The 15313-nt window shown below is 32.2% G+C and overlaps 2 protein-coding genes across 3 annotated transcripts in view; one reads left to right on the forward strand and one right to left on the reverse strand.

Annotated features, from left to right (window-relative positions):
• Hsc70-5 (Heat shock protein 70 cognate 5) overlaps positions 1-9585 on the forward strand; it is a 67631-nt gene extending 58046 nt beyond the window's left edge. The window contains exons 16-17 of the mRNA XM_085817663.1: positions 5630-5770; positions 9264-9585. Coding sequence (XP_085673789.1) covers positions 5630-5770; positions 9264-9356 — 234 coding nt within the window. The 3' untranslated portion in view covers positions 9357-9585. The remainder of the gene's footprint in view (positions 1-5629; positions 5771-9263) is intronic.
• The window catches only part of Mnat9 (microtubule-associated Nat9), a 36856-nt gene continuing 29413 nt past the window's right edge, over positions 7871-15313 (reverse strand). For both annotated transcript variants that reach the window (XM_035366716.2, XM_035366717.2), the window contains one exon: positions 7871-9682. In XM_035366716.2, the coding sequence (XP_035222607.1) occupies positions 9545-9682 (138 nt within the window). In that variant the 3' untranslated portion in view covers positions 7871-9544. The remainder of the gene's footprint in view (positions 9683-15313) is intronic.

Consider the following 15313-nt stretch of genomic DNA (forward strand, 5'->3'; position numbering starts at 1 on the left):
AGAACCACATCTCCAGCATCTTACAGCCACTTTGTTCTCACTGCTACTCCGTATCAAAGCATCGACTTGTCTGGATAAATCATCTAAACGAGCCATCAATTGGTCCCCTGGGTCGTGGACTCGCACAGCTCTGACTGGGTAGCGATCTCTAAGAGTTGCTTGCTGGGCTGCCTCGAACTTCATGGCGTACAACAGAGCGCTTTTTATGTCCTTTACATCTGCCATTCGAAGAGCTTTCTGTATTTCAGGATCGCGGATGCCGTCGATGAAATATTGCAGCGACAGAATTTCTCTTGTTTCTGTCGGGCACTCCGAAAAGGCGAGGTGGGACAGCCTTTCAACATCCATGGCGAGCTCCTGGAGTGATTCGGTGGGCTTCTGTTGACGGGATTTTAATTGAAGCCTGCTGTAGTCTTTTAAACATTTCTCGCCAAAGCGCCGGACAGAGCTTCGAAATCTAACCTTTTGTTTTCGGGAAGAGTCTGAAGGATATCCGCTGCGTCGGCTCTTAAAGAAGCGGCGAGATGACAGGCCTTAGCTTGGGAATCCCATCCATTCGCATCCGCAACGATAGAAAACTGGGTCTTGTACACTTGCCAGGATGTCTTCCCATCATATGTAGATAGTTTCAGAACGGAATGAGCAGGCATCGATAAAAATTTAAAACCTTCAGAATTGTTTCCTACCGTCGCTACGAATTTCTTTAACGTTTCCATTTCTTTGGCAACTGCAGAAACTCTCTCATCAATTTGTTGTTCGACTTGGTGTTGGACGGCACAAACTCTTCCTTCAATTCGTTCCTCCACAGCCGAAACTCTCCCTTCTATATGTTCTTTTACAGAAGAAACTTTTTTTTCTATTTCTTCTTTCACCGAAGAAACTCTTTCTTCAATTTGATCTTTTACGAAAGAAACTTTTTCTTCAATTTGTCCAACTTTATTCTCAACTGTGTCAATTCTGCCTTCCATAGCTTCAAATTTATTTTCTATTATGCAGGTAATTTCTCTTTTCATTTCTTCTTGACATGCTTCAATCTTTTCTTGACCAGCTTGAACGGCTTTCATTTCGTCCTTAACGGATTCCTGGCCCAATTTCATTTCTTCCTTAACGGATTTGACGGCCCCTTCCATCTTTTCTTGGAAAGCAGCAAATGCATTCATCATTTGCCTGAATTGTTCTTCCATCGCTCTTGTTATTGGCATTCAAATCCCACTTCTGACACCAAAAATTGTTGCGTGCATACGGGTTCGTTATGAAATGAATGCACAAGTCCGATGAAAAAAAATGAACAAAAATTTATTATTATCACAACAAAAATGCTTAAATTTTCTCAAATTATCACGCAGTATTACAATATCTCACAGTAGTTTTCTTTTAACTACTCAAATGTCCAATAGAACGTAATTCAAAACAGCTAAAGAACGCTAATCCACGAATTCGCTACAATCAACAACAAACTAAGCAACTACTACAAACTGAGATGTTTTCCTCCTTTTATAAGATTTTAAAATCACGCGCTAGAATTTTCCAGCACTTTCTCGAAATCAAAAAGAGATATTTATTTATTTAACGCACGCGCTCTTGTATTTTTAATTTTTCCGGCTTAGCTTTCTTTTAATGTTCGTCACGCGCTGCACTGCGCGAGAAATAAAACCATTTAATTTATAATTGAAGTAACATTAGCTTTTTAAATACCAAATTCGTAACAGTATTGTAAAGAAGGAAAACCTCTCTGCAACAGACGTGGCTCCGTTCCATCATAGAGGGAAACAGCTGTGCATGCGTGATATATCTGCCGCCAAAGCTGGAAACCGGTGTCGAAGTTCGAAGGTCACGTTATCAAGAGTTCATTAAATGAATATCCTTTAAAATTTCTTTAACCACTTGCGCTAAAAAGACGTGCCACGCACGTCGAGATGTTTTTGTCTCAAACTGCGAGCGACGTGAACACCACGTCGATAAGCATTTATCGCAAAAATGAAAATAACATGGTGCACACGTCGCTTAACAACGAGATTGTTTATTTCTCAAGTTACAGCTCTGGATTGCACTCGCAGTTGCGGAGCGGCGTAAATGAGACACTTTACCGCTTGTTATAATGTAGCGCACAGCACCGCAACCGGGAAGTTTAGTCTTAGCGCAAGTGGTTAAACTCTTTTTGGCGCAAGTAAATTAATTCATGGATTAGTTATTTTCAGGCGAAAAAAAACTACGAAAATCCGTTTATAAAATTATTGCGTGGATTTTTCTCAATAATTTTAAAAACGGATTTTCGTAGTTTTCTTTTTGTCAAAGAGCGTTTCTTCTTAACACGTGTTTCTCAATTTCCTGTACACATCGCGGAGAGGGAAATTCTGGCCGCCAGGTTCCGTCGCCGAATCCCTTGGCAAATTTTTCCTCCGCATTCTAACGGCGTAATAGCATTTTACTTGTACGGAACCTTTTCTTCTTTACATAGATGTTCTTTGGTTAGAATAATAATGAGATTTGGCGACATCATGATGCGCAGTAAACGGGTCATTTTGGTCTTGGCGACAATTTTCAAAATCGTACCAAAGCCTTACCGTATACTAGAATTTTACCGCAAAATCTTTTTAAACCTTTTTTTTTTTCTTTTTAATAAATACCTTGCCATTTTGCAGTAAAATAAAAAAATAGTAATCAGTCATCTAGGCTAGCCATGTAATATAACTATATTCGCTAAAATATCGTTGATTATTATAATTCAATTTTTAAGTAATTATTTTTATGTTATTCATATAATTTAATGTTGCTTCTTCCCTCTAAATTTATTTATTATTAGTAAATAATATTTCCAAATTTCAGGAAATTTTCTCTGGCATAATCCAGAAATTAATTATAGCAGTATGATGACATACCATCACGAAATTTAATGCACATATTTTTTCGTTATGTATGCTGCGAAATAAATATAAAATACCTCAATTTATTAAAATAGATTTCTTTCTTCCGTTTAGCTGCAGAATGTCTGCAAAAAAAAAGCCTTATTTTGTTCCAGATTGGGAAGATTCTAATCTCAATCTTCAGTGGAGAAAACAACAACTATTATAATCATATTTGTGTTTTCAAGTGTTAAGGTGCCTTTTAAGAACATACCTCACGCAAATTAAATTTACCTAAAATCTAACCTAACTATTTAGCATTGTGTCGTGATTTATAAGGACCGGATTAGCCTCGTGTTGAACTGCTGATGATCATGAGTAATAATTAAATAAAACATACATTTGTTATCCAATGTATATATCTTGAATTTTATTAAGTGGAAAACTAAACAAAATTATCAAACAAAGTATACCAAGAATAATTAAGAATAAATGTCCTCTGGGATTTATTGAATAATTAAGTGAATTTGCTACACAATACAAGTAATACCATAATTAATTTACCTCTTAGCACAGCCAACGTACATTACGCGGATAGACTGGAATTTTCTTGAAACACACCTAGAAAAGTCAGGGAATTTCATTCTCCTGTTTGAGTGGCAACCCTGTTGTTTTCATTTCTTATTTTATTCATTATTATTATTGTTTTTAATTTAGTTTAAAAATGTGCAGTGTAAATAGAAATTCTTATGTAATAATATATCTGCATCTCTTTATCATATATCATCTATAAATTCTCTCTTTATTTTTACTTTATTGCATATTTTATCATACACATAATTTCTGATAAACTGTCCAAAGTTTGAACCTCATTCTAAATTCAAAAATAAATAAAAAGAAAAACAAAAGGCCAAGGGAGGATGAGTTAAAAAAATATGAAGTTGGTTTTATTTTATGGTGGATGGTGTATATAAAGAGAATTAAGTAATTTAATTCTCTTTATATATACTGTATTCCAAACCAATTTTATAAATCCTAATTTTCATACAATATATAACTTGCAAGTCTGTCAAACTGGTCGATACTCATCCTGAAGTAATTAAAAAACAAGTAATATACAAAAAAAAAAAAAAAAAAAATTAAGTCAATTCCTACTTAGGTCCACAAAGAAAAATTTAAAAAATAAAAAAATAAATAAACAAATAAAAATACAAACAAAATTTTTTTTAATTAAAAATTTAAAAAATTTTAATATGTGAAAAAGCTGTCTTAACATCAAGTATCATTCACTACAAGTTTAAAAAATTGTATTTGAACTTGAGTGGATGAATAAAAAGCATTTTATGTACTGAAAATTTCAACAAGATATAGGGAGAGTGTGAGCTAATAGTAGGAATTTAATAATTCTGTATATTCCTTTCACAAACAAGGCAGTGAAAAAAAAAAAACTCTTTGAACAGGTTGCTCTAAATAAATCTTTCGGACCCATTCTTGCCATTTTTTTGCCTCTGCTTAATAATTGCACTTAATAGTAAAGTTTCAGCTATAAAAAAAAATCATCTGATTCGGATAACTTGCCGCAAACATACAGAAAAACAGCGAAGTAATAAGATACAGCTCTGTTGATGCTATATTACAGCGTCACGTGATTTTTGCGCAAAATAATTCTATTGGTTAAACACACTCTTCGCAAGCATACTCGTTTGGACGCTTTTACGCTGGTAACATAAAAGCTCATTCGTCAGCTACGTTTCGAGCGTACTCGTGTGGACGGGCCTTATGACAAATTTCTTGCTTTCTGACCCTGATGGGTTGACATATCGTTGTACAGTTTAAGCTATCTAAAACAACACAGTGACCAGTCTGCAACAGATATCACAAAGGATATTCTGCCGGTACTTTCAGAAATGGTAGGAGTACTGAGACAAATGTTTGGGTTACGATGGAAATTTTAGTAAAGGCATAATTTTGTTGCATTTAAAATAGAATTGCTCTACAAGCATTTTTTGAAATATGTATATAATTAACATAAGATAGTTATTATAACTGAAGTTCTATAATCAAGAAAATGTCGATTTTATGTGACACCATATTTGTTAGGCTCTTATTTTCATGACATAATTTTAAGATAAAGTTCTTCTATCTCAATATTTTTCACATTGAAAGCCTTGGATTACACATATTTGATATGGCCATTAAAATATGAATGTTTTCAAAGATAATTTTGCTAAATATATATAATTTTATGATAAACTGCAATAAATAACTATTATATAAGAACAAAAGTTTTGATTTATAACTTCCTCCTAATTCCTTTCAACATAAATATTGTTTTTTCTATAATTAATAGTCAGCCCTAAGATTTGTTTGTGGGATAACTACTGTTCATGCAAGCTGAGGTTCAAATTCTAGGGCAATCATGAATACTTGGGATTGTAATAAATGGGGACATGTTAATCAGGAATGTCTCAAAAAACTGATTTGAGAGGAATTCATCAGTTGCTTATATTCCATCTCATGGATATTTTGATCAAAATCATGATGAAGCTTATACGAGAAGCCGTTATAGGTTTGCTTTAATTGAATTATCATTTACTTCTACAAGTAATCTTACAATTTTGTGGTTATTATACATCAGTCTATTTAAATATCCAGACGTGTTAAAATAATTAAAGGTTCATTAAGAGATGATCAATGGCATTCTTTTAAATTACTATTATTAGTTCTGTTCAAAAGAAGGTTTCCATATTTTATTATGGTTAATGTTTTCTTTTCTTTATTCCCAGGTGACAAATATCAAAAATAAAATTGCTGAAGTCAGGCAATTAATTTCAAATAAGGACCAAGAATCTCCAGAAATACTCCGCAAAGCTACACAAGAGTTGCAGCAGGCATCCCTTAAATTGTTTGAGGCAGCATATAAAAAGGTATCTAAATTTATTCATCATCTTTTTAATAGGCACAATTCAAAATTAATGAAAATATTTCTTTTGTTTCAAAAGAAATACCCTGTTATATTTTCATTTAAAAGTAATAAATGAAACTACTTAAAAGGTAACTAAATAAATTTAAATTGCAAATACAAGTATTGAATAATATAACCAAGGCACCATATTTCTAAGCTTTGTTAGCTTTTTAAAATTCTCCTTTAAAACTAGCATAATGAAGGTATGTGCGTTAGTATTATAAGAGAAAATTTTACTGCTAAAATGCATTCACATAAAAAGAATTACTAGTCATGTAAAATCCAAAAACCCACAAGACAAAATATCTACAGAACTCCTGTCCTATTGTTACACTTATCTTTCAATGTCTGTCCACTTCAACATTGTTTATCCATATATGTTTTGTCAGTTACTGTTATTATAAAAAGTTTTTTTTCAAATTCGTACTATTGCCATTTACCATTTTCTGAACTGTCTTGCTATGACTGTGTGCTTGATAACCGTTGGAAAACAAGAATTATGTGTTTTGTTTATTTTTCACTTGAATGTATTGTATATTTTTTACATTTAATTTTTTTACCTAACGATTGGAAAATTTGCTTTTCTTTTAATAACTAATTTACTTGAAGTACAACTTGATTCTTAAAATAAGTTTTCCCCAGGAAAAAATTATTTTATGTAAACAGATTATTTGGGATACTTCCGATATGCAAGTTTGATATAAACATAAGACTTAGGATATGCGTTAGATTTATACATAGCATTCTTCAAATATAGGTATTTGACACAAAATCTGACTTTTTCTCAAATGGCATGCCAATTTTTTTTCCATATTCCAATTCTACGACTCAAATTATGCCAACCTGCCAAGCTTTGTAAAAATCGCACAAGTAGGTTTTAAAAAATTAGCTCTCAAAATTTTAGCTCCTCTGTTAATTCAATTTGGTATGTATTTATTAATATCTCTTTTTTATCAAACTTATTTGATTCTTTTCTACACAGGTCAAAATTTAGGTTCATTCCGAATAAAATTCACCCATTTTTATGATTTATTTTTGAAATTTGTATTTTTAAATAATTTTTATAAATTTTTCGAAAAATTTTAAAATTACATATGATAAGTACTCGTACATATGATAATATATATGCATATGAAAATTACATATGATAATATACTTTAAGATGATTTTTTAAGCACAGCTGCAAAAAGTTAGAGCTTTTTATTCAAGATTTCTGAATCTATACATGAATTTATATATTTGTGCATTTTGAAATTTGGCATATTTGTTGAAAGCAATAATAATGAAAATGTGGTTTAGGCACCTTGTTAAAGTTATTTGGAAGTAGGAACGATGCGACTTTTTCCCACTTCTGATCAATGGAAGGAAAGAAAAGTACGTTGCCATATATTAAGAAGTTATGCCAAGTGAATTAGTCTTGGCTCAAACAGGAAAAAAAATGCACCAAGTTAAATTTTTGAAGTTCTCCGTAAATTTCGCACCAAATTTTACAAAATTTAATATTTAGGCATAATTTAACTCGTAGAATCAAAATATGAAAAAAAAACAGTATGTCATTTCAGTAAGTCCCATTTTGTGTTGAAATACCTATATTAGAACACAGCTATATATAAATCTAATATATATCCTAAGTCGCGCCTTCGAGGCATGAAAAACGCACTTTGAATTTCGGCAATCGGCCCAGTAGAACAGCAGGTATAGAACTGTGTCTTTTTGTGCAGTTAACTGCTTGTTATATAATCTTGTAGTGCCAACTTTTTCTGGGATTTATTTTTCTGATAAAGTATTTGTAGTTAGTGAACAAAGACTAATAGGTTAAGCTCACCAGATTTTACATAAAAGATTTTTTTAAAAAAAATACACATCTCAAATAATAATTAGAAAACTGAGTATAGTTTTGTTATTTAATCATTCATATTATTTAATTGGGCCACCCATGTTTGTTTTATAATTATCATGCACTAAATTCATAGAGGTGCAAAATTGTCAATTTGAAGACTGTAGGTGGCACTATTTTTTTTATTTAGGGGACTTTTAAGAAAAAAAAATGACAATACAAAAATTATTTTTTAATAAGTATTTTTCTACAAATTTATTTGCAATTGAGTATTTTAAGACATGTCAAGAAAAAATTTTAACGGAATAGCACACTTTATTATTCACGAAGATCTTCCATATATCATCCAGAAAGTTGGTTGGATCCTGTTTTCCTCCATTGGATATAAATTTCACAAAACACATTTTAGCACCAGAAACATAATTTATTATTTGTAAGTTGTTGAAAGCTTTGATGTAGTCTGTGTTATAAGAAGGTGTACAAGAATGAACAAAAGTATTCATGTTACCTTTTAACACAGTGCAGGTGATAAATGATAATTAACCTTTTGAGGTCCGGACTTTCCTAGTAGTAAAAGCTACCAAAGGACGGGGAATCTTGAACTGAATGCTTTCCCCCCTTTAAGAAATCACCTCCTATTTGCAACAAAGATTCTTGTGTGTAGTGTAATGGATTCTCTGAGAGGTGCATCTATGTTGCAAAAGGAAGACCTTGAAGGAGATGAGTGGTTAAAACCCTAGGGATGTCAAATTTGACATTTCAACCCACTTTTCAGCCTGGAAAATGGGGGAAAACGACATGGCCACTAAAGTGGACAACCCCGTCTTTTCAAAGAGAGGACTCTATGGCCACCCTGTCTTCAAAAGGTTAAAGATAACATCTAAAGAGGCAAAGTGCAGAGTTAGGGGATATAAACAGTATGTCAAAAAGTACAAAAGGTTAAAGATAACATCTAAAGAGGCAAAGTGCAGAGAGTTAGGGGATATAAACAGTATGTCAAAAAGTACAAAATTTTGCCATGCTATGTCTTGAATTAATTTAATGAGAAGTTTGAATGCCAAACTTTTACAGTAATTGATTTAATTACAATCTTTTCATTACTGGCTGTTTTCTTTTTAGTATTATTCTCCCAAAAATATTTTTTTAATTAAATAATATTGAAGGAATATACCTGACATATCATGTCAGGGTTTGAACTGAGGATGATTAGTTCGTAGCTTTACCATCCTCATGGGAGAATTTGACACACACACAAGTTAGCATTTCAGTCTTAGTTTTCTTTTTGAAAGATGTGACCTCTCACATATGTAATTAAGATCCTTTATAATTATGCACAATTTGTGTAAAATTAATGAGCCCTCCTTGTAAGACAAATGCATAAATTTCATTAGTAGCCTACATCTTCCTAGAATTTAGTAGTATTATAGTAGAAAATACATATTAACATGTGTATAAATGCTGCAACTTTATAGCAGTAATAATAATAATTGAGTCTATGCTAAAGTAAAGGTTTGATTTTCAGAATATAACTATATAAACTGCAGTGTGTATTTAATAAGAATTTTTTCATTAATTACTTTTGGATATTTTTTGATACATGGATTTTTAAATATTTCAGATGGCTAGTGAAAGGCAAGGTAGCACAAGTAGTGAAAGCACTAGTGAGAGCTCTACAGAAGAGACAGAGCAAAAGAAGGAAGAAAAGAATTGACATCTTTTTTTATACAGATGATGAACTCAATAGCTGGCTATAAATATTCTTCATTTTGCTTGTGTTTTGAGTTTTGAACATCAACCAAGTTCATATATAATTGTAATGATGTTCATTACTGCAGAACCACATGGCATTGTAATATAGCTCATCACTAATTATGTAGATAAAAAATTTCAAGTAAAAATTCATTTCTTTTTAATTTTAAATAAATATTCTAAGTTCTGTATTTCATAGTCAAAAGTTTTTGACATCAGCTTTTTTTCCCAGCCTTCTGTAACATTGCATATCAGTTCTATTTCTTGAAAAATATCACTTCTGTCATTCTAGAAGAGAAAAATATCATTAGTATTTCCAGTTTGCTGTAAAATGCTGTCTAAATTATTGTATAAATTTCATTGCTTGATTTGCAGATTTGTGTTGGTACAAACAAGTATTCTTAGACTTGAAATACAGTATCATTTTCTTCTTACAGTTGTGGTCAGATTTATAATGCTAGTTGATGTTCAAATTAATTATGGCTTTGTGGCTTTGATGTGATATGCGTTGCCACAAAAATAATGTACTATCTAAATTAAACAACTGGTTACAGTTCACTTTACACATAACTATGGTAAACTATGACAAGCCATACTAATGATAATTAGTAATAAAATAATTTTTCTTTCAAGTTAGGCTAATTTGTAATGAGAATGAAGACTGAAAACATTTATTCATGATTTATTATTTATCAGATATATAAAAAAGGTCAAACAGATAAAAAAATTATTAAATTTTAAAAATATGGCATAAAACTAGTTCTTTAACTTTATTGATTAAAATAAATATGACTTTAGGGCTGTCTGAATGGGAGGGATCACTAAACAGCCAGTTTATTTGCTGAGATTTGAATTAGAGTTGGAACAACCAGTATCATGATTTTATTTACCTTGCCACTAATGGCATATATTTATTTTAAAATTAGGGAAAATAAAATTGGAATCTCTAAATTGTGCTTTTTTTATTATTTATTCATAGATGTTTAAGTTAAGCTGTTTTGCAAATACAAATGTCAGTTATTGGCTGTGTTGGCAAGTTCTGAAAGTGAATCATAATTTATCTTTCTGCCCCAGTTTCTCCAATCAGCGAACGAATTCACTTTGATTGACACCTGCAATCCGGTCGATGTGCAGTGATGGATGATGTACAGATGGAAGTTCAACAATGTTCAACTTCTATCCGCATGTCTACGGAAGCATTGGGGGGTCACGTGGTAAAAAAGGAGCAATTAGGTGTCGTCACCCAAAACTGATAGCGGCAAAAGTAGCGATGAATGCTGGATCAGGGAAAGAATGTTTTGCCAAAAAATACTTATTTTTGAATTAAAATTATAGCAAGAAATTGTAATGAAAAGGTTAGCAATTAGCTGAATTTAGTTTAAAGAAAATAAGATAACTGCAACTACAGTAGTAGTTCGCAGAGAGCAGTAATTATTGTCAAGAAGATTAGGTGCAAAACATATAATTCCAAGACCATGAAATAGCAAAATTTGTCCTTATAGTTATTTCCTAGTTCCGCATACACACTTTTAATGAAGAGGCATGTCTGATTATATCAAACTATATAAACAAATCAGTTAAAAACTAATGTTAGTTATAAATTAAATTTGATATCCTTTGAAATATTCTGCTGTATTGAAGAGTATGTTAAATTTGTATTTCTCTATTTATAAATATACCATTTTGGCCAACATATATTTGTAAGAATATGGAATATATTTTTTGCACCCCGTTTAACTTCAATCGGAACACCACTTTAAAAGATAAATGTTTTGTTAAGAAATGTCCTAGAAGCTGAAGTCACAAACTGGTGAATTTTTTAGACGATAGCACACTGAAATAGGACCAAAAAATTTAGTTTTAAGAATTTATTTACTTGCTGCTGTATATAAGATAAAATTGCATACCCTGCCCATATGATGATAGCTTAGTGGTAAAGTTGACGGTAAAATGGTTTAACTTTTGGGGTTGAGAGTTCGAATCCCATATGCTTTTTCCACCCTGTCTGCAACTTTCTTAGCTTCTAGTAAAAAAATTATTTTGAAAATTTTGTAATACCAACTTAAAGCATATATATATAGTTTTTTTTTTTTTTTCTCGTTTCATTTTTATGTGAACGTACATACATACATGTGCTGAGACTTTGGGATGTTTCCAGCTCTAAACTTTCACTACCATTTAACATGACACAGTATTAATTCCCTAACCATTTTTTTTAAAAAAAATCTTATAATAATTGCTTTTAAATTCAGTCCTCTCCAGTAGAAGAGTAGGAATTAACTAATTAAGTATTTCCATTTTCTTTACCTAATGTGTATATATAAAGAGAAAATCTTATTTTTATAACTTTTATAGAAAGATATATGAATTAAAAAAATTTAAATTAAAAATATTTTATGGATTATGCATAAAATATAACTGTGCATAGTGCATTTTTAAACAAATGAGATTTCTAATAAATTATCCAGCTATGACCCTGAATAAATTAAAAATGAAGAATTCAATGCTAAAATTTCATATAACACCTGCTTTCTCTCCAAATTTGGGCATATTTTAAAAATATACAATCTCGCATGGCAGTCCGCAGTATTTACAGGCATAGCAAATTTTGTGTAAATATTGCGAACCTTTCTTTACAGTTGCTCTGTATTTTTAAAGTACCAAGTATTTTTTAATTCATTTAACTTTCTTATTTTATTAGTTTTTTCAGTAACAGTACATTTTAGTTTTAATGATATATATATTATTTCATTAATAATATTTAAGGCTTCTAGAAACGCAAAGAAAATTTACTTCAGCTTCTATGCAATTGGTGATGTTCATAATATAACCTTACTTATCTAAAAATTGCTTGCGTACTTTACTTTTGCAGTTCATAAGCAGAAATAAAAATTTCCAATAACACAGAATTTAAATCCCGTAAGTAAAATACAGAGACATCTGGTGGCAATAAATGCAACTGACTACCGATTTATGCATACTCCCGTACACATAAATCCAACACAATAGTGTAAACGGTCTTCCGCCTGTGTATAAGTTTCTCTGCCAGTTCTCTGATTTACAATAGATTTCTGATTTTTTTTCCCTTAAAATTTCTCATGATTTTCATTAGCTTGGCTTAATACTTTGTTATTTGCACTCAAAAAAGGTCATTTGGGGCATCTGAAAGCCCTTTATTTTTCTCTATATTACATACACTACCCGACATTGAAAATGAAACACCAAGGAGTGGCCCGAAAGTGATAAAACTCGGCAGAGAGACAGCAATGAACAATAAGTCATCTTTATTTCGAAATGATATGCGTAATACAATAAGGGTATATATGATACGAGAACTTGGTAAGACAGTAATTACTCAGCAGGTTGCAAGAACACCTTGGACGGTAACACATGAAGCAACCCATCTAGGTACATGGTCAGTGAGATTACGGTTGGTCTCCTGAAGAATGGCTCCCCATTCTCTGTCACAGTTCATCTATCTTCTGAATGCAGCAGTGGCAAGGTGTGCAAATGGTGTTCAATAACATCCCAAACGTGAAAGATCAGAAGAGAACGGTAGCCAGGGAATCATCTGTACAGCTTGCAGAACACGTTGGGTGATGCGAGCAGTGTGTGGTCGGATTTTATCCTGCTGATAAAGCGCACTGAGCACTCTATGAAGGGAGGGGAGTGTCACTGGCCACAGTATATCATTCATGTATTGTTGGGCTGTCAATAGAGCCTTGTATATGAACTAGAGGTGACCTGGAATCGTATAAAATAGTGGCCGAAACCATGATGCGGTTGGGCATTCTACAATTGATGCCGGATTGAACCTGTCTCTACATTGATGCCACATTTGTACTCACATTGGAGAAAAAGAAGCTCGACTCATCTGAGAACATGGATTGGATTATTCAGTTATGGCAAAGCACACGAGGGTTATCTGCCTAAAGGGAGGGATGCCTTTCTAAGGGAAACTGGCTCGTATACACGTTACGCATGGGAAAAACCATGAAAATGCCCATGCAACCAGCACGTTCACTGGATCCGTACTACCAGTGTTCAGTGACGTTATCACTCGGCCACTGGTGGGTACCATCTAAGAACATCACCCTGTGCCATTTCGTCCACATCACTCGAGCTCAGCACCATTGCAGATGGCGGAGTCCGTGATGTGGGGTCAATGGCAGTCTTTTTGATGGGCGCCACAAGTGCAGGTTCATCAATCGACAGCAAATGGTACGGTCAATATGGGAAGAATTATAAAATTTTGTAAGAAATTTATCTTAACGTTGCCAAATTTAGCACAGCAGAAAGTATTTATTTCCCAAAATGTCCCTATAGAGAGAAAAATTGCTTTTGATGTAATAATTTTCACTCTTTATTTGCAAAAAAGAAATAATTTCCAAATGTTTCCAAATCCAAGGCTTCGTGCTCAGAAACTCAAGAGTTGCGCCATTTTATATTAGAATTCAAACAAAACCTTATCAAATACAGTACAAAGTCTTTAATCCGGACTCGCCGGGACCTTGGCGATTCTGGATTATAGATCAATTTAAATCTGGTAAGATGGCATGCAGAAATTATAAAATTAAAAATATGAAACCGTAATTTATGAAATAAAAAGCAATTATGATCTAAAGGGTATCAAAATTTACAAAAATAAAAAGCTTAATATTTATTTGTTTACTTTATTAAACATTTCTTTCAATGTAAGTTGTTTAAGTTGCTTTGTTTTATGCGCTAATACTTTCTCTTTAATTTTATGAACGGACATAATTTCTTGTTCAGTTACAAAGTTCTGCTGTTCAAGTCCTGTAATTGCTGTGCTGAGAATACTGACTTGTCAATTGAAATGTTTTCGTTTTCACTAACCTCTCTGTCACTTTCTTCATGCCTTTATCCATTTTTTACAGCAATTCCACTTCTTGTTTGATGGACATCGAAACATTCTTTTGCCTTGTAGATCCTTTGGCAGCTCCAGAATCGGAAACTCTTGACATAATCGAAATTTCAAACTTACTTTTTATAAAATTGCTCTAACAGTCTGCAAAAAATCGTTAGCTGGATCCAATTAGAAGATTAAGGAACAATGCAATCTGCAACATTAACTGAAACAGATAATTAGATACTTTTAGCCTAGCTTATACCGTCCATTATACATTAAACGCACATGCGTAAACCCTATGCATGCACAGAAAGTTTGTAGCTTTGAGGTCCGGATTATAGATCATTCCGGATTAAAGACTTTGTACTGTACATACTTGTTGATAATTGCCAAAAATGTTCCTCCAGAATGTTAATTCAAAGCTGAAATTAAGGTTTTTTTAAGAACTGTATGAACCTTGTATTTGGAATCATGGAAAGGTCAAGGAGTTTAAACTTTTTAAATCTGCTTTAGAAGATTCCTCACAAAAATCCCATAAATTTATTCACTTAATTTTTTTTGTTAAAAAGAGGTTACGTGCATGTTTCATCAAAATTTAATGGCATGAATCTTCTGCATAATGAAATAATTACTGTTTACTTTTATTGCTTTCAACAAATATTATAAAATTCAAAAATTAAGTCAACAAATAATTTGCCAAATGCCATTTCAGAAGTCCTGTTAGTCCAAGAAATGAGAAACTATCAGAGTAAGTCATGAAAGAATTGATACTGTAAGCATTTGGGCAAGAAGTATTCAGAAAAACAGAAATATCCGTATTGGGAAAACTCATTAGATCAGTTTTGTTTTGCTTCCATGGAATTATGTTGAAAGTGCATTTAATAATAATCCCAAAAATGTTAAAAGATCTTTGAACATTAATCTGTTAACTGGTATGACGAAATTTTTCGTCATGCTGGGAAGACTATTTCAATAGGTATGATGAAATTTTTTGTCATGCTGGGAAGACTATTTCAATGGGCATGACGAAATTTTTCTTACATTTTTCT

The sequence above is a fragment of the Stegodyphus dumicola genome, chromosome 5, assembly GCF_044657685.1.
Source record: "Stegodyphus dumicola isolate Sdum_Otavi_A_Nest chromosome 5, ASM4465768v1".
NCBI lineage: Eukaryota > Metazoa > Arthropoda > Arachnida > Araneae > Eresidae > Stegodyphus > Stegodyphus dumicola.